At 40.7% G+C, this 20,631-nt stretch overlaps 1 protein-coding gene across 5 annotated transcripts in view; it reads right to left on the bottom strand.

Moving 5' to 3' along the window:
- MEGF10 (multiple EGF like domains 10) overlaps positions 1–20,631 on the bottom strand; it is a 164,640-nt gene that overhangs the window by 45,088 nt on the left and 98,921 nt on the right. For 4 of the 5 annotated variants that reach the window (XM_027607064.2, XM_027607061.2, XM_027607063.2 and 1 more), the window contains 4 exons: positions 16,392–16,638; positions 14,750–14,870; positions 10,456–10,592; positions 3,294–3,506 (listed from right to left, as the gene is read on the bottom strand). In XM_027607064.2, the coding sequence (XP_027462865.2) occupies positions 3,294–3,506; positions 10,456–10,592; positions 14,750–14,870; positions 16,392–16,638 (718 nt within the window). The remainder of the gene's footprint in view (positions 1–3,293; positions 3,507–10,455; positions 10,593–14,749; positions 14,871–16,391; positions 16,639–20,631) is intronic. The other variant, XM_027607065.2, reaches the window with a different exon arrangement.

The following is a 20,631-nucleotide window of genomic DNA, read 5'->3' as shown; positions in this document are numbered from 1 at the left end:
CATTTTCTTTCTGAAGAACAGGTTGCTTTGTGCATATGAAAATAGGATGATACCCACATAGGAATACCTATCACTTCATACACATATACAACTAGATATAAACATTTTAGTAAATTTTTCCATTTAAGAGTAAAATTATTATGAGTCCAATACAATATTGGCTAAAATAGAACGAGTCATCGAACTTCCTTTTATTCATTTCCTTAGGTGTTATTAATGCTCAAATGTAATGACAATTATGTGGCATTTGCAAATAGGCACATCCTGATTGCCCACAGCTATTAAATGTACTTGTTAACAAGAGCTAATATACATCTCCCATGTGGAATCTTAATAAATCTCGAATTTTATTTTGCTCCTCAAAACCATTTCCACCATAAAAGTTAGTTTTTGGCTGAAAAGTACAGGTCACAGTGAATGTCTTCAGGCTCTAAAATAGCACTATGATCGAATACACGAATATCCTTTAAATATATTTAAATTCATTTCAACCCTATGATAGATTGCAAAAGTAAAAATGGCTACAAATTCTTGGCAACTCCTACCAGGAGGTGGAATGTTTTGCACCTGTAGTTGGTTGTATGACCTGTTTCGTCTGCAGGGACAATAGCAAACACGACACAACCAAAGGTTTGTTTGCATGTTGGCGTTTTCTCTGTTTCTTGCTGCTTTTGGAAGCCAGTCATCATGAAAAGAAGCCCAGGCTAATGTGCTAGCTGCTAAAGGCATGTGGCTCAGGCACCCATCGACCGGCCAGATGCTGGACAAGTGAGGGAGGAATTCTAGAACCCGTCTACCTCTAGCTGATCTACTAGCTGAATACAGGGAGGAAAGCAGAAGAACTACCAAGCTTAGTCAAGCAAAAAACCAACTGCTAATAAATAATCATTGTTTTATACCACTGTTTGCAGTGGGTTTTTTTTAATGCAGCAAAAGCTAATGGATACAAACCCATAACCCAGATATGTGGCTGCAAAATATGTCAATATGTACATTCATATAACTCAACGTTTACCTAAAGACAATATAAACTAATAGTCTGCATTGCATAAGTTATCTCAGTAATTAGAATGAAAGGTGTTTTTTTTTTTTTTAGAATGAAAGGTTTTAGGAAAAACACATCATGAATTACATAATAGAAAGCTCTCCTTGCTCGATTAAATGGTAAAATGAACAAGCTAGATTTTTCAATTAATACAAAGATTCTATGCCTTTTGGTTCAAAGGAATCTTGTGTTTCTAGGAACTTCACATTGAAGTTTAAGGTACAAGAATCAGGGGGCTCCAATTGTGAATTCAACAAGACAGAGTGGTATCATCAACACTGAACTGGTTTTAAAAGAAATTTGCAAAAGCTAATTTTTATTTTTTAATTTTTAAATTTTATTTATTTATTTATTTATTTGCAAAAGCTACTTTTTAAAAACTAACTTTCAGGGAAGCACTTCCTAGGTCAATTGTTTTTAATCTGGTTATTTGTTATACATTATTAGACAGATTTTAGTGTTCTTTTGATCTATGTGATTGTCAATTTCCCATACTTCTTTGGTAAAGCATACATGCTTACATACATGTGACCTATGTCAAAATTATCATAGTATTGATGCCAGTCAAATAACTGTCCTCGGGGGGCACCTGGGTGGCTCAGTCGTTAAGCGTCTGCCTTCGGCTCAGGTCATGATCCCAGGGTCCTGGGATCGAGCCCCACATCGTGCTCCTGCTCGGCAGGAAGCCTGCTTCTCCCTCTCCCACTCCCCCTGCTTGTGTTCCCTCTCTCGCTGTGTCTCTCTCTGTCAAATAAATAAACAAAATCTTAAAAAAAAAAAAAACTGTCCTCGGGGACCTTGCCATTACGAACATGGTACACAATTCCAACCAACATTGTCTCTGCGTCTCCAGTTCTCGTAACACAACTCCTTTGCATAGGTTTATTAATCTATTTGATGTCAGGCTGCATACAATGAAACAGCACTCTGATATTAAAAAGTTTTTAGCTGTCACTACACGAGGCTTACCTTTTGCTGGGACAAGCCTTAAACACCGCAGGAAAAGTAGCCAAACTCGTGACTTGTTCCTAATCCTGCCAGCTCCTTAAACATCGGAGAGTTGAAAAACAAACAAAACCCTGCAGAGATGATTCATTTTCACGCCCCAAAGGTTTACTTAACCTTGTCATGTAAAGAGTGGCGATATTTTCCAATGAAGAAAACCAAAGTTGATTAAAGCAGCTTTGCAAAGTTGCTTGAGATACATTAAGAATGCACTTCTTTGATATATTCCAGTAAAATGTATTCCAAGTATGCATGCATGCATGCACACAAAGACACACACACACACACACACACACACACACACACACACATCCTCTCATGGTACAAAGTCCGTTCTTTTGTTCCTAAAAATGGCTTAAAAAAGAGACCAACCACAGGCTTTTGCTTACATTTAACTTTTGTGCTTTTGAGGATTTGAAGGGGCCACAAGTTATCTTTCAGAAGCATAAATGAAGTTAACAGCTGTGCTGAATGCAATTAAGTAATTCTTGTAACATGTGAACTGTGATACAATGCACTACCTTTTTGCCAGACCCAACTTTTCCTGGAGTCTGCAAATGGGGCCCAGAATTCTAAGTGATATGTATCTGGTCCTTGGGGGAGAGAGGGGAAGAAAGGGGGTGGAAAGGTATTTTCAGGGGCAGACAAGGTACAGTAGGGTGGGTGGGGACCATGGTTTCCTGTTCTTAAATTCTTTGAGAGATTTTTGGGCTAAAAGACCCCTGTGAGTTTTAGGTCAGAGTAATCAATTTTGAAAACATATTTCACATGTGACAGCCACATGTGAAACCCTTATATAAAACTTCCACCAGTACACTTCCTTTCTACACAGATGTGCTGTCAAGTCAAAGATGCTGCAGCGAGAATTGTTTTTGTGATATTTTCACACGCTAAACTGGGTTTAACTCATGTCTCTCGTTGTATCTTTGCTTCTAAGGGAATGCCACAGATCCCTCTCTTAGGGCAATGTTTTACTAACCCTAGCAAATTTAATGTTTGGCAATGGCCATTCATTAAGAACAGAATTTAATATCCACCCGTGACCATCTACCAATTCTAATGTGGACTGTCACCCACTAAAGAAAGAAGTTGTCCATGGACTTGGTGGTTCCTCCCCCAGGATGGCCCAGAGGCAGGAAGGCTCTCAGGGCGGGCATCTCTCTGGCAATCCGTCCTTCCAAACAGTGGACACTGCCGTTCAAACTTTAACAGGGCACATCCTTCCAAGGTGGCCAACCCTCACCTATGAGTGTTGTCCAGGTGGCAGGGACACCACTTGTCACATTTGATGCCGTAGAGCCCTTCTGGACACAGGCGTGCCTCACAGTGCTCACCAACAAAACCTGCTTCGCAGAGGCATGAGCCGCTCACGTGATAGCACTTCCCTCCGTTGACACACTGACACGTCTCAGCACAGCGAACTCCATATGTGCCAACGGGACACTCGTCCTGGCACCTACCAAGCAGGGAGCGGGAGCAGAAGATAGATTAGGTAATGTCATGTACAAAGACACAGTCCATTCAGATAGGCTTCGTGATGTATAAACTGAAAGTGTTTTTTGCATTGGCTGTATTTTTTAGTGAGGGTCCCATTTACGGGTATAAAAGCAGTAAAGCTGAATTACTCTGGCTACAGGTCGCAGTAATGGCAGTACGGCCTGTTCAAAGGAACAACAAAAACAAAACCAAAATAAAATTATGAACTTGGCACAGGAAGCATGTTTTACACCTAGTGCTTTGCTTGCTAAGGGTATACATACATGCTTGTATATACATACCAGAAAGATACCGGGGGATACCAGAAAAGGGAGAAGAGTGATGGCCCAAATGAGGAAATTAAAATAGACGCTTTCCCTGTTTCAAAGAGAAAAATTTGTAGCAAATTTCCAACAATGTTAATTCTCTTGGCTTTCATGGTGACTTTAATATTTAATCTCAGCCACGTGTCTGCTCTTTCCAAAGCTGAATGGCAAAAATTGCTCCTCATTTAGAAAGTTATGTATTTAATAAACAAAGTCCTCTTTAGATCTGGGAAGTCAGAACTATTGCAAGCAAGTTTCTTTGATTCCACCTGGGGAACTCTTGTCAGGGGGTATATGGACACGTGGAGTTTCCTAGCACAAAATTTTTTATTAAGGGGGATACTGACCTCTCTTTATAAGAAGGGCTGACAAATGGCAAGGAAAAAATATCAGGTCTCAAAAATTCACTTTATCTTTTAAAAAATGACATTAGAGTCTGGTCCCAGAGCAAGGACAGGCTCTGGATAAGTTGGATCAGGTGGGCAGCTAAGCGGCTGGGAGGAACTGTGATGGAGAAGAGAAAATTATCATCACTCCATAGAATGCATGACCAGTTGTCAGGCCAGCCAAGTTTCTTTTTGACCTGGCAAGGTGACTTCACGGAGCCTCCTGCAACAGAAGGAGCACTTCCTGCCAAGGGAGAGGGAGACGGGGTCTCGTCTAGCGGAGCGCCTGCCATTAGTACGATACAATGTGTGGATGGGAATCAGCAGACACTTCCCATGTGGCTCTCGAGTCACGCCAGACTCATGGTCGGTAATGTAGGTCAGCACTGCATTTTTTCAGATCAGTATAATGCAAGCAGCAAGTGCATAATAATGAATTCAAGGATACCTAAAGGCAGTAGCAAAGGGGCTAAAAAGCAAACATTTTCCAGAAGGCTTTGCATATTTTTAATAATAGGGTGTGATGAGTAACAATACCAAGTTTTTCTCCATTCTATTTAAATGGAGAAGCTGAATCTTGAGATCCCTTTGACTGTTCTCTGGTTAACCCTGGCTCTAGCATATAGACAAGGAAAGGGGCCTCTTGTAAACTTGGTTTCTCCCAATGCTTAAGACATCTTTACATGTGTTTGTCAATAGGCAAAATGTTCAAGTCAACTGCTCAACAAGCCATTAGCAAAGTTCTATAGTAACTGCCTACCATTTAGCATAAAATCAGATGTGTGCTTTAAAATTACACAGAAGTATACCTATTTTTAGACCAGAGTATTTTTAAAAGGCACTCTATTTTTAACTTGTAAGAAGTCTTAATAAGCCAAGTCACTTAGTTTATTCCTTAATTATGTAAACTTTAGAGAAAGAAATGCTGAGGTACAATCATTGGGCCTGGTCATGGCTCTGCTAAAGGCTGGTAAGATCTTTGCAGCCTGTCTGTCCAGATCTTCTCGTGATTCAGTACCAAAAAGGAAAAGGTAAACAAGGTAAAATAACATTGCTTTCTCTCTCTTGTATGGATTTGAAAACAAACCCAACCATTAAGCTTTGGGATCCATGATTTCAATTTAGTAAAAAGCTTAGCTCTAAAAGTGGGTGAACCGAGTATAGATCGGAAGCCTGGAAAAACGTCTGCTGCCAAATGACAGGCAAGCAGAGTGTCTATTTTATCCTATCTTGGCAGAGACTTCCTTTTCTTTGGGAAAACAAAATCCATAATAGCTGGTCCTGACCCATATTTACCTTTTGAACCTATAATAAAACATACTACTAGTTTGTATTGTATTATAAATGGCAAAAAGCCATTTGAATTTCCCTCACTAAAGTAGCCAGTGCATAAAGCTTGATTCATATTCTCATTTCCTTTTCACCAGAGTTGCGCATGTAAGAAAATCCTGTTAATAATAGTTACATCTACTTCCATCTACCAAGGTAGAAGATATCTTTCTAGAAAGAGACTTTTTCCATCTCGAAAATAAAAGCAGGGGTGCCTGGGTGGCTCAGTTGGTTAGGCATCTGCCTTTCGCTCAGGTCATGATCTCAGAGTCCTGGGATCGAGTCCCATGTTGGGCTCCCTGCTCAGCGGGGAGTCTGCTTCTCCCTCTCTCTTCCTCTGCCCTCCACCCCGAGCTCATGCTCTCTCTCTTGCACATGCACTATCTCTCTCTCTCTCAAATAAATAAAAAGAAAAAGTTTAAAAAAAACAGTAATTGTAAAGTAGCTTATACCTTTCAGGTTAGCAGAGTTAAAAGTCTTTGTCAAACAGACTTATCTCCCTTTTTGGCCCCTTTATCCAAAAGAGCATTATTTCTCAGTGAATTTTATGCCCTTAATGTTGTTTATGTGGTCCCAAGCAGAACAACAACAAAAAAGCTATCCTAGGAATTAGTAAAAGAGGTAATAGATTTTCTTATGAGAGAAGGCAGAGAGGCTAATAAAGATAGAGCAAAAAATATCAGCCACAGTGGAAATATACATATATATATATATATATATATATACACACACACACACATATATTTTTGTTTGTTTTTATTATTTTTTTATTTTTGTTTTTGAATAATGCTCTGGAATTGGAAAAAAATGGATAAGCTTTAAGTAGAGATAATAAAATATGACACCAATTCCCAAACCAATGAGGGTCACAGGCTTGTTTTAATACCATTTCGATTATTATGTTGCATCTTATTACAAATGGATGGAAAGGAAAGGGAGTTAGCATACAAAGGGTAGCAGCTCCTTTCTCCCTGGTCCTTTTGAGCATGTCCCTCCCCAGAGTGCCTGGAATAATTGGGCCAAACAAACTATGATTTAGTGTGAAAGAATCATATTCCTCATTAAACCTGGGCTCGATGGATCAGCTGCCCGCCTTTCAAGCATCTGGAACTGCTGCTCTGGGGGAAACAGAAAGAATGCTGGAAAATAGCCAACTTTTCCACAATCCTAGATTCAGGAAAGTTCCCCCATTGGAGACTAATGCTGCATCCCCCCAATTCCTGCCTGTCAGGTCTGACTTTACCTCCTTTGACACTCATTCCTTCTTTACTGCAGGTTCTATGGAACACAGGAATGGCCAGACCGTCCTGCCTTCACCTTAACAGGGAGCATGCCTGAGGCACAGATCTCTCCCTCCAGCTCACTCTTAGGGAGCACCAGTTATGTGCCCGGACCCCAAAGGCCTGAGCAATTCCATGGCAACCTATTAGCATGAAGAACACTCTGTTAACCCCTTCAGAGGAATTTCTGTGAGGCTCTGGAAACCACCCTCTCTTCCCTCTTGCTTGACCATGCCACATTACATTTCCCCACCACAATGTCCTCTCAACCTTTCCACAGACCCCCAAGACTGTTATTTGGGCATCCCATGAATTACTCTGACTGCCTACAAGGTGTCTGTTTTGTTTGTCCTGTCTTCACTCTGGCTGGGAGGGCCGTCCCCACATCCTGGGAATGCTTTGCTGGTAGCTGCCTGTGGTGGTACCTGCTCCTCCGGGGAGCAGTGCTCTGGTCTAACCTCAGGGATCGAGTTCCGCTGACTTCTCAAAACAGGGAAATGCCAAGACCCCAGGCCCTCAAAGCTTCCTTCACCACACCTCCTGCCACAAACTGCCCCATAGCTACTCATTTTTCCCTATCGTAGTGATGAATGTGCATGTTGTCAGTGTGTGTGTGTGTGTGTGTGTGTGTGTGTGTGTGTGTGTGTATGGTGTGTCTAGAACCCAGATGGGGATGGTATAATTGAAAACAGAAATCATGTCGTCAGTTCACTAGCAAAACAATAGTTATCAGAACAAAGACTCAAGGAGAAGTTTCCTCTTCACTTCCCTGTGTCTTTCTTTGGCTCCTTGCCCTCCTTGCCTTAATCTAAAATTCACCTGGAAATCAGCTGTTACTCTCCTTCCCCGCATTCTAAATCCGATGAGCATAAGCTTGCCTTACATGTTTGTTATTTTCTGTGTTGCCTCAAATTTGAGACTTAAACTGTGAGAGGACAAGAAAAACAGTTACAGATCTGATCCTCGAATAACACGGGTTTGGACTGTAAAAGTCCACTTGCGTGCAGATTTTTTTGATACATGCGGTACTGTAAATATGTTTTCTCTTCCTTATGATTCTCTTAACATTTTCTTTTCTCCAGCTCACTTTATTGTAAGAATACAGTATATAATACATATAACATACAAAATATGTGTTAATTGACTGTCTATATTATCAGGAAGGCTTCCTAAACAGTTTTGGGGGAGACAAAGTTACATGTGATTTTTGACTGCATGGGGGGTCAGTGCCCCAAACCCCGGAGTTTTTCAAGGGTCAACTGTATTTAATTTTTTGGTGCCCTAAAATATTAGACAAAGCTACTATTTGGGATTCTGCTTGGTCCCATGCCTCTCCTTTGCCGACCCATCTTTCTAAATAAGATAGTAAGTCCAGAACTCACCTAACAACATCTATCCAAAACACAACCATAAGCCAGGATGTAGGTCACAAAAACTTTCTGAGAAGCCCTATATTACAAAAACCAAGCTCTGAAGGGTGTTGATAATTTGTAACACCAAAAAATTAAATGTAAAATATATAACTATATTAACAAAAGACGAAACGCCTTTTAATGAAGTTTTTTTTTTAAAGATTTTATTTATTTATTTGAGAGAGAAAGAATGAGAGACAGAGAGCATGAGAGGTAGGAGGGTCAGAGGGAGAAGGAGACTCTCTGCCGAGCAGGGAGCCCGATGCGGGACTCGATCCCGGGACTCCAGGATCATGACCTGAGCCGAAGGCAGTCACTTAACCAACTGAGCCACCCAGGCGCCCTAATGAAGTTAAACAGATACTACTAACAGAAGTTCCTAATAAAAACAGGGATTTTAAAAAGCACTTAAGCACAAAGAAGTTTACTAAAAACCAGTAACAAACATGAAACTACACTGAAACCATTTTCAATACATTTAAGAGCAAGACAGGAATTTCTGCTTTGACCTCTATCTGTCTGCACTGATTTAAAGATTTAAATTAATGCAATCATTTCAGGAAATGAAATGATCATTATAAATACTGAAAAGTAGAGGCAAATATCTTTTTTTTGTAAATGATGCAATAACTTTGGTATTTGCTAAAAATAACATTAGAATTAATTTAAAATTTTGGTAGAGAGGCTAAATAAAAAACACTCACAATCAAGTTTTTCTTTATCCTGAAATAGCCAATTAGAAACAGAAATGAGATTTTCCAAAAAATACAAATTATTGAGAAATAAATTTAACAAGAAATTCTAAGCTGGGAGTGGGAGGAAGGTTGAAGAAATTCTTAGGTCATGGATCTCACTAAAAATTAATGATAACTAATTTTTATTCAGTTCCTAGACATCACTCAAATTGATAATTGCTGGTATTTATACAGTTCAGGGAAATCACTGAAGTCTAATAAGAAATAATGTTTGTAAGCTTCCACAGTTATAACTGCTTTAATGTACGTATTCAATCCTGATAACAACCCCAAAGGAGAGTAAAATTATTATTTGAATATTACCCATAAGGATGTGTCTAAGGACACAGGTTCCACAAATCTTTGTTTTGAGCCAGTATAGTCCCCTACCTCTCCAGTCTTTTTTCTTTAATTTTACACACACAGCCACTAAGCTGGGTTATCTGGTCTTTCAGGACGTAAGAAATGAAAGAGCAAATTAAAAGGTGTAAGGTGATCAAAGCCGTCTGTGGTAACACTTTACTATCTAATATGAAAAATGATAGTGGGTGGAAGAGTCACGTGAGCACAGCCACGCATTCGCTCTTATTTCATGTGGGACCAGTGAGCCCTAGAAATCCCATCGGATCTTCTTTGGTCACTACTGCATGGGAAAATGACTAATATTCTTCCCTTTTTTTTTAATTTTTTAAAATTTTATTATGTTATGTTAATGACCATACATTACAACATTAGTTTTTGATGTAGTGTTCCATGATTCATTGTTTGCGTATAACACCCAGTGCTCCATGCAGAACGTGCCCTCCTTAATACCCATCACCGGGCTAATCCATCCCCCCACACCCCTCCCCTCTAGAACCCTCAGTTTGTTTCTCAGGGTCCATAGTCTCTCATGGTTCGTCTCCCCCTCTGATTTCCCCCCCTTCATTTTACCCTTCCTATTATCTTCTTCTTTTTTTTAACATATAATGTATTCTTTGTTTCAGAGGTACAGGTCTGTGATTCAACAGTCTTACACAATTCACGGCGCTCTTAATAGAATACTGAATCATAAGATGGTAACTTTATGCCCCACATACTTGCTAAAGATAACCAGGTACACATCCACTTTTGAAATCTATCAAAAATTGTTTAACATATAAAAAGTTTTGGTCTTTGAAATGGCTGTCCAACCACTGGACTGTTGAGCCTGACATATTCATCATGGGTTCTGGATAGCTGATAGTTTATTTATTTTTTTGAATGCTTTCTCTGTATCTTCAATTCACCCTTGCTGTCTATGGTTCGCTTTCTACACACTGAGATGGAACATAATCTGTCAAACACACTGATACTTTATAGATACCTCTGGAATGTTACAGAACAGTCACAGACATGTGGTAGCAAAGGTGTTCCCTGGGCTCTTTGAGCTTTCCTTCCACGCCATTACAAGCAGTCAGAGAAAGACAAGACTCTCCCTTACCGTTCCCCTGAGTATCCTGGACTGCAATGACATTGGCCTGTGGCAGCATCACACGTCCCTCCATTATGGCACTGACATTCTTGTGAACAGTTCTTTCCGAAGCGACCCTCAGGGCAAGGCTGACCACACACTGTGCCCTGCATTCAAAGAGACTTGGAAAATTACATGGGCCTCCAGCCAGGGAAGGGCCAAAGGAGGAGGGAAAGAAGAGAGGAAACAGAAAGGGAGGAAGGTATAGGGGAACAGGGCTGCAAGAGAATCAGATGAAGGGGGTCTTAGAACACATGCACTCCGTTCATCATCTTAAAAATGTTAGAAATTTTAAATGGACTTATTTAATTGGAAAGCCTATATCTCAAGATACGTTCAAAGATGGCAGAATAATCTTAAGAAATACCCGTATTAAAAAACTGAAGTTTAAGATAAAGTTACATGAAATTATTATGGTAACCTAAGGAATTTATAAATCCTCCTAAGTGTTCTTCCGTGTGTCCTTACATGGACAATAAGCCAACAATACTTATTGAGCATCCATTACAGAAAGGGCAACGTCTGGTGCAAATGGAATATCCAAATGCTTTGCCATATGTTCTAAAGAAAATATACATTATCACTGTTTTTATTTCTTATAAGGCATAATGGAGCATGAGATGGAAATTTTGTGTACCTGAATTAACAGTAACATCGCCTAAGACAGTAGTCCTGTAAGAATGAACCTAGATGTTTTATTTCAGAAGAAAAACACTTTTATTTTCAGCAGGTTGAACAAACATTGCTGGGCCAAGATCAATAGGAAAGCTTCTTTCTTGGGAAGAAAAATCAAGAGCGTAACTTGGACATGTCTCCTCACCCTAGAGGCTGTCCATCTTGTCAGGCGCTGTCATATTTATTCCAATCCTATGTTTATAAGAATAAGTATCAATAAGTCAATGAAATACTCTATGATTTTCTACTTCACTTGGCTATATAACATGGGCTTGTAGCTTATCATCTGTTTATTGGAGTTATTGTTAGCACAAACAACATATCCCAAATAACAGGGATTTTTAAACTGTTTTTTTTAACTGTTGCAAGCTGTTGCTTTGTCCTTCTTCTCTCTAAAAAAAGGCAGACTGTGGGCACTCTGAAATTGGAGGCTAGCGAACACCAGATGGTTTTGTAAATGTTTATTCTGGATAGCGTAAGAAAATACATTTCCTCTAACTCCTGGCTACCCACAAAGGCAGTTGGTGTGCTAATTAAGTCTCCTCTGGTGATTTCTAGCTATCTACAAACAGGGAAAGTTCTTCCACAGACTCTTGGAACCGAAAAAGCCTTTGAGAGATGATTCAAATCAATGCCTCACTGAAAATCATCTATGTGTCAGGCATAGAGCTAAGCTCTGAGAATCAAAGATAAGGTCACAACCTTTAATTTGTTCACAATGTGGTGAGGGGAATAGATGCAAAAATAGCTCTGATCCCTCCATTCTAGCATAACTATCAAGATGCCTGAAAAAAATAGTATGCCAAGGGTCAATTTGTGGTAAGCAGGAGTTTGGGTGAAAATTCGCATTCTCTCAGGGACTGGCTCTAGCCACATTTATAATGGTCCCACATCAGCTTCAGAGATGCTGTTGAAATATTGTTTATGAATGAAGATTAATGTGAGCAAATAGCTTTAAATAATACATTGTTCTTATGAGTTGGAATACATACATGTGTATGTGTAAAAGGAATATATATTCATCTTTGAAAAGCACCTAGAGAGACAGCACAAATAGAATGTTGTAGAAAGAAGTATAAATTAGAAGCTAAGCTATGCAGATTGAGAAATGACCTGAAGCATTCAATAAGAAACTTCTGTCAAGGTAGGGGGCCCAGAGTATAGAGAAAGTGGTGGAGGGGAGGCACCACTTGGCTGATGGATCCTTCCACCCAGTTGCTGGAACTCACGGTCCAAGCCTGTGATTGCCACTATCCTACATCATAACCACCCCAATCAAGAAGAAAGCTTCAGTCTCAAGATGAGGCAACTCTACCAACAATGTCTATACAACAGTACCAAGAGTAGCATGCCTACAGCTCTTCATCCAAACAACATGGAGCTCTCTGGATACTCTGGACACTCTGTTGCCCCAACAAAATCCTTCCCTTGCCAAGGACCAAACAACGGCCAACATGGCAGAAGGTTGCACACAAGAAATGAAGAAGAGAATGAGTGAAAGATAATTCACTATTTCAAGTAACTAAGAAAGAAATGCCGGTTTTAACTAAGATTTTTAAAAATCCAAAAAGGAGTACCTTAAGAGAAGCTTGGGTGTATGACAAGTTTGCTTCTGTTAACACTGACTTTCATGGGCTTGCATTCCTCAACAGCTCCCTTGTTCACCCCCTCATCAGGCACTCAATAAAGGGCCCCCTCACTCTGACTCCATTGCTTCATGGAGTTTCTCCAGGTTCTGCCTCTAGAGCCAAATCTTGTCTCATTTGCTTACCTTTCTAACTCTCACCTTGGGTCTGATATTTCTTTTCTACTTGTCTCCGTGGCCTTCACATCTTGAGTTCTCCCTTTCTTCCCATGATTCTCACTAGGAAGTGGACTCCAGTTCTCCTTTGTTTCAGGACTACAACAAGGGCATTAGCGGACCCATTCCATCCCAGAGCTGGTTCCTAAGGCTCCAGCTTGGGTGTAGCCCCATCAGAGGGTGGCTTCATGTCTAGAGGTCATCTAGGATGAGCGTCTAATAGGATAGTGACAAATACATGTCTGGACTCAGGTGAGGGAAGGTCAAGATTTAGAAAAATCACAGGATGACCGTTAAAGCCATGGATCTGCGTGAGATTTCCAGACTAGATTTATAGTGAGAAAAGAGAAGACGAGTAAGACTGAAACCTAGGAAATACTGTAATAAAGCAGAATGTAGAAGAAGCGGGTTAGGAAAAGAGATCTTCAGTAACAGAGGTAGAGGGTTAGCAGAGACATGGACAAAAAGATTATGAAAGAGGGAGGTGGATGAGCAACAGGGTCATATGCTTTGGTGAAATCAAGCAGCATGAGAACAGAAGGGTCATCCCTGGATTTGGTAATTAGGAAGTCTGTTATGATCCTACAAACTCAGCTTCACTACAGCTCCTGGAGATAGCAGGTGATAGTGAAGTAAATTGCTCTCTTAAATTTTATTTGTTAATGAAGGAAACAGACATTGGTCATTCACTTTTGTGCCTTCAAGCACATGTACGTACAAGCCAATGCAGGTAAGGATCAGTATCATTCCCAGGTTTCGGAGAAATCTGGTTGGCGAACGAGCTTTGACATTGAGTGTGTCATGTAACACCAAACCTGTGACATACTACATGAAGAAGGTGTGACATGGTCAAAGTTTGGGAAATGTGGTGAGTTACAGCTCCTCTTGGATTTTCATACTAAAGGCTTTGAGAAGCTCTGCAATACTCGGTAAATGGGTTCACCTCAATGTGTCTCTGGATGTACATGACTAGATAATTTTCACATAACACTTACTCTGTTGAGAATAATGTTCTCAAAGAACAACAGTGATCCATGGAACTTAATTATATAAACAATATAATTATAGACATATTTCACTTTATTCTGCTTCACTGGTATATTGTTTTTTAAATAAATTGAGGGTCTGTGACAATCCTGCATTGAGCATGTCCACTAGTGCCATTTTCCTAACAACATTTATTCCTTTCGTGTATCTGAGTCGTATTTTGGTAATCCTTGCGATATGTGCAAAGCATTTTCATTATTATTATGTTCGTTGTGATCTCTGATGTTAACCCTGTAATTGTTTTGGTATGCACACTGGTTTTTTAGACATAATGTCATTATACTCTTCATAGACTACAGTACAGTATAAAACAATGTTTATGTGCAGGAGGAAACCAAAAAATTCATTTGACTCACTTTATTATGATATTCACTTTATTGCAGAGGTCTGGAACCAAACCCAAAGTATCTCCGAGGTACACCTATATTTAGATACTTTCAGTATTTGACAGCATTGTCTGTCACACATGTGATGAGATATTTCCCTTTTTTTGTCCTGAGGGAAAGTGCAGGACAGATGGCCACTATGTTTTCCATGAGGACCCTCAGTGCACATCAAGATTTAATTGCCTTCTGCCTGAAGATGGACTGAAGGACACCAGCTTTGAAAACGGTCAGCCATCTCCAATTTTGCAATCTTTAACCATCAGCGTAACTTTCCTTTGTGCTAAAGTCTTCCAAGTGTGTTTTCACTTGAGCATCCTGGAATAGGTGACTTTGGGAGGGGAGGAAGGGAACTTACCAGCCAGCCAGCAGGACAAGAGCATTCTCCAGTGACGTGATGACAGATTCCTCCATTTTGACAGGGACATCTCTGCTCGCACTGTGGCCCATGCTTGCCAGGGGGACAAAGATCCTCACAGCTGAGGAGTTGATGTGTGACAAAGGATATCATTATTTACCCAACCACACGACCCTCAGGTTCACAGACACAGTAGCACCCAGGGCCCTAAAACAGACAGCTTTCTCTGCTCAACATTCTTAATTTCATTAACATCAAAGCATTAGTCACATTGGCTAGAAAGGTCTTTGAGGGGTGGTCTAGGCCTTTCCTTTCTTTTGGGGTATTTTCTAATAAAACTGTTTCAATTTGAAGAGAATGTGTCCTATCTGAGAGCACCAAGGATGACTCTTTTCAGCCAAACACCAAGTTCCTTGGTGACAGGAACTTTCCATGTAACTATTATAAAGCTCCTGTGTTACATCTGAAGTCTGCTTTTGCTTGTGGGTTTGTTCCAGCCTCAGAGGAGACGGAAACGTTTGCACATCCCCTGCTTTGTACACATATTCTTCATAATCCATTTTCAACATTCTCTTCTTGACGCTCATCATTTTCCATGCCCTTAGCCCCCACCCTTTTCCTATGAATGAACCTTCTTCTCTAAGCCTTTAATTGTCTTGTTTGCGCTCCCATAAAACTGCTCCAAGTTTTCCAAAGCCCTATTCAATTGTGGCCTTGATAAAAACCCATAAAAGCAATATTAACAATTAAGTAGTTTGAGATGACCATTCATTCTTCTGAAAATGAGGGCTTTCTAGGCTAATGCAGTTTTTTTCTTTAGCTCTACTTTATAGCTGTTAATACTGTTGGCAGGAAGTACTTACTTAATCAGCCGCATTTTTTCAAGTTTTAGTTCTGTGATTTACAAGTGTAATTTTCTCAGTAAGGGAACAAGATTTTTCTATTTCCTATTTTTTTTTTTTTTTTGGCAAATTCTGCCTCTTACTCTGTTTGCTAATACAAGCCAACTGAAGAATGTCCTTCGCACAAAATAAAGTAGTGGAGGTTAAGAAGTTGCTTCAGTTGTATCCAGAAAGAATTAAACTATCTGTGTGCACATATCCTACACAGATGTGATACATTTCTTTTACGGTCACAAAGCAATGTATGTATCCACAGTCATTAAATAACCCAGTTAATCTTTTACCACGGACTGTCTCTAACATCTTCCCTTTTTTCTTTTTTGTATGGCACTGAACCCACACAGCTTTATCTGGTTAAATAGTCACCACACAAGAGCAGAACAACATGGACCATTAACAATAAACGCAATTGTGGGGCAATTGAAGCAGAACCTCAAATCTGCCCCCACAACCCCCCAATATTAGCACTTCAATGCAACAGTCTGGTCCTCTCTATCTCTGCCCTGCTCAAAAGAAAGCATGGAAGCTGGACCTTAGACTCTGGCTGGAGTCTGAGGTTCGAGAGCCAAACAGCAGGAGCATCTCGGGGCTGTCACTGCTGATCTCCCCGCTCTGTGCCCGGAGCCCCGCCCTTTCAGTGACTTCAGGCAGCAATAGGAACAGGAATATGATGGTGGCAGCAACATGAATGAAGAAAGGTGAGCGGACGTTGCCACGCTGCTCAGTAGCATGTCACTTACAAGGCTCCAGTGTAGCCTGGTGGACAGCGGCATTCCCCCGTGATGTGGTCACAGGTGGCTCCATTCTGACACTGGCATCTCTGGTGACAGTCATTACCGTAGGTGCCCTGCTCACAGCGGTCCTCACAACGCCAGCCCCGGAAGCCTGCTGCGCAGTGACAAGCCCCCGTGATGGGGTTGCACAGAGCCCCATTTTTGCACTGGCACCGGCTGCTGCAGTGGGGCCCCCAGTGATCACCATCACAGGCTGAAAGGGGGAGAAACAACAGAGAACATCAGAGTATGGATGTGGGCAATGGCAAGCTCTTCAGAACCAGCTTTCCTCTGCTCTTGACAAGAATGGCTTGATGATCCCTTCATCACCATTCCATAGCTGGACAGGGGGCTCTGGCACCAGCCCAGGGCAATGCCTCATAAACGTGATCAGCACTAAATGGGCCACTGTCAGTCAATCCATTGCTGAAGCAGGGCTACATTTTCCAGCTTCATGCCTTTGCTTAGCCTGTTTTCTGCCGCTGGAGTGTTGAGTCCGATGTGGCTATGGGAGGATGTAAGTAGTGCAGGGGGAGAGGGAGGCCAGATCCCCAGAAGGGAAGGTTCAGCTCAGGCATGGGCTTTAATGGACACACCGAGGAGTTGGATTGCATCCTGTGAATAAGGAATTGGTCGTAAAGGATTTTAAACAGGGAGAGACAAGGCAGGTTTGCATCCTAGTAAGGTCAGCGGGCTACAGTCTGAGGAAGGGGCAGGAAGGAGCTCACAATGAAAGGCAGGGGGACAGGGCAAGAAGAATGGCAGCAGATCAGGAAGTGAGTGAGATTCAGGGACCTGGCCTCTGGGCAGTGATGGCGAAGACCAAGAGGGGTCTGACAGGTTGACCTACTGCTAAGCGGACTGACCCTGCTATAGGTCTAGGCCAGAGCAGTCCAAAGCAAAAGTGCTGATCTGCTTTCAAGGTATCAGTCAAAAGATCATGGATTGGGAGGTAATCAGAAAAGACAGAAAGTAAGTGAGTCGAACCTGAAATTCACTGACTTACTTCAAAAATAAGACAAACATGAAACTGAAAATGGACAGCAAAGAAAAAACGACACTAGGCATGATTTCAGGGGTGTGAGATCCAGCCCTGTGTGGGGCTCTGCCCTTCTTCTCCCTCTCCCTCCCTGCTCCTCCCCACCCCTCCCACTAGCTGGCTCACACATGCAGGTATTCAAGCACTCTCTCTCCCAAAAAAACAAAAACAAAACAAACAAACAAAAAAACAACAGGCATATGAAACCAGTAATATGAACAGACTTTTAAAAATTAAGTAAAAATATTGGGGCACCTGGGTGGCTCAGTCGTTAAGTGTCTGCCTTTGGCTCAGGTCATGATCCAGTACATGATGACAGTAACAGAAAACAGCATTGGAGAGACAGATTTAAAAGTATAGTTCCAAAGAAAAGGAAGAGTGGCTGTAATTCAAGTTGATGAGCAGGAAGAAGGGAGCAGGAAAGGAAAAATCCTCAATCCCAAACATTCTAAAAATTATAAAGGGTGATGAAAAGCAAAACCAACTCTTAATATTCATTGCCTAGCCAGCTGCATATTTATTTATTAATTAGATGCTATAAAAATCACTAGGGAAGATGCGCTCTGCCTGGAGCTCTTAGGATAAACTGCTTTTATGATTTAAAAAACAGTTTCACGTCATAAAAATTCAGTAACTTCAACAGATCTAGGATAAACTATTGAAAAAAAGAAAAAAGAAACAAAACCAGGCACACAGCAAACAACTTATTAGACATGCAGGATTCATCTTCCAACAGTAGAACCTACCTTCCATTTCATGATATCAAAAGGTTAAATGAATAATTTTGTTTTTAATCAGTATGGCTTTGTTCTCATTAGTACTTTAATAAACATACTTTAACACATTAAAAACAATGAGAGGATTATGAAACCTAAAGCAGATGAAGAAAACAATTACCTAAGAACTCACAGTCTTCTTTCACAGAATAAGATTAGGTAGTAGTTTGAGATTTAAGCCTAATTGTTATTCATATAGTTGCTTCTTTATTGCCTATGGATGTGGTCAAAGAATTTTTTTTCAATTACAACTCTTTCAATCTAGGATCTATTCTTTTTTTAAAAAAATGTTTTATTTATTTATTCATGAGAGTCAGAGAGAAAGAGAGAGAGAGAGGGACAGAGGCAGAGGGAGAGGGAGAAGCAGGCTCTCCACTGAGCAGGGAGCCCGATGCGGGACTCGGTCCCAGGACCCTGGGATCATGACCTGAGCCGAAGGCAGACGCTTAACCATCTGAGCCACCCAGGTGCCCCTAGGATCTATTCTTTAAAAATAAAAACTTACACCGTATGCTTCTTTAAATGCCCTCAGGCATCCCAGGTAGAGAAGAATTTCTCCTGTTTTTAAGGTACGCCCAAGTAAGTATGTCCCCTGGTTCATCAAGCCTAAGAGTAAGGAAAGTCTTCATTCCATATAAGCCAAATCCGTTATCTTAGAATCTGATCCTTTTTTCTCCTGTGCTCATCATGATATATCTGATGTGGTTCATCACCATTGTCTGTAGTATAAGTGATCTTATTCCTGAAATGTGAATGCATTCTTGACCCTGCTTTTTGCAGGCTAAATATTCCAACACTCAATATTTTTACTTAATTTTTTTTTAAAGATTTTATTTATCCGAAAATGAGAGACACAGTGAGAGCAGGAACGCAAGCAGGGGGAGCGGGAGAGGGAGAAGCAGGCTTCCCGCCGAGCAGGGAGCCTGATGCGGGGCTCGATCCCAGGACCCCGGGATCATGACCTGAGCCGAAGGCAGACGCTTAACGACTTAGCCACCCAGGCGCCCCAATATTTTTACTTAATTTTTAAAAGTCTGTTCAATTTCACTCGTTTTCTTTGCTGAACCCTCCCTAAAGTTTTCATATGCCTCTCAACTTTTGGGAACCTCAGATACTAAATGAAATATTCATTTTTTTCTTAATGTATCATGGAAGATTAATTGATCAACACAAAACACAATCTTAGCTAATAAAACTACTTTGATAAGGATATCCAGATTGTGTCAGAAGCATTTAGAAAGCAACAACCATGATGGATTAGAGTTCTTTTTCCCCACTGTGACACTGGGATAAGCGTGGGCTGGAGCACATACATTTTATAGAATATGTTTTACAACAACAGGAAAGTGGTAGGAAGAAATCAAGGTCCTGAGGGGACAGAACTGGTCTCTCTTCTTCTTTGTGCCACATTTCCACATCCCATTCAACAATTTCTCTCCCAGAAGAGCATTCAGGCAGAGACCACTTCTATTTTTGGGGGGTGAGATAAATGCAAAAGACAAAAACAAAACACAAAACAAACAAAACCCTTAAGACACCTCCTCATGACACAAACAAGTTCATAGCAGAAATTGATAACTCTCGGCATCGAAGAAAGCATGTCAGGCTTTTAAGGAAATATTATCATGCCCGACATGGTTAATTTCCTGGTTCTATCTAAGCACTGTGGCATGCTTTGAAGTGACAGCTTCTCTCCTTGGGGCTGTGTTCCCCTAACAGACCACTGATACATGGGCCTCACAATGTGAATACTGGGCATCAACGTAAGTTGTGCTGAGGGAAAAATCCACATACAAAAGTGTATAGACAAATAAGCAGGAAGTAGAACAAGTGGGACATGGAAGCCTGGCTTCAATTTAGGCATCACTGGGACTTCCTTTCCCTTCTTCGTTTGTCATATTTAAATACTGCAACACATCCATTTTTATAGCTTATCACACAAAAGCCTGATTACTCCAAACACAAGGGTATGTTGACTGTCTAGACTAGAGGCAGAATTTGTTCCTTTTGAACACCAAGTTTGACCAGTTATCCTGAATTCAAGTACTGTGATTGGAAAGACAGTTTGGAGACTCCGAAGTCAAATCATTTCACAACTTTTACTTAATACCTCACTCTAATCTCAAGGGGCAAGTGGTTCACTCCTGAAGAAAAAGTGACTAGGTTGGTTACTGTCACTGACAACTTAAAAAAAAAAAAAGTAATTAACATTAATATGGCAATAGCTGGAATATTCTAATAGGAAAGGGTATATGAACCAACTTTTGTTTCAGATGAAACTGAAAAGAACCCTAATGCTCATAAGCAACTCATTTTCAGCTTCTGGTTTCATTTCTTGTTGAGATGTGCTAACAGCTAGAAATGGGCTCTAGACACAGTGTACCCGGATTCA

The sequence above is a fragment of the Zalophus californianus genome, chromosome 5 (assembly GCF_009762305.2).
Source record: "Zalophus californianus isolate mZalCal1 chromosome 5, mZalCal1.pri.v2, whole genome shotgun sequence".
Classification (NCBI taxonomy): Eukaryota; Metazoa; Chordata; class Mammalia; order Carnivora; family Otariidae; genus Zalophus; species Zalophus californianus.
This window is presented reverse-complemented; position numbering and strand designations above follow the sequence as displayed.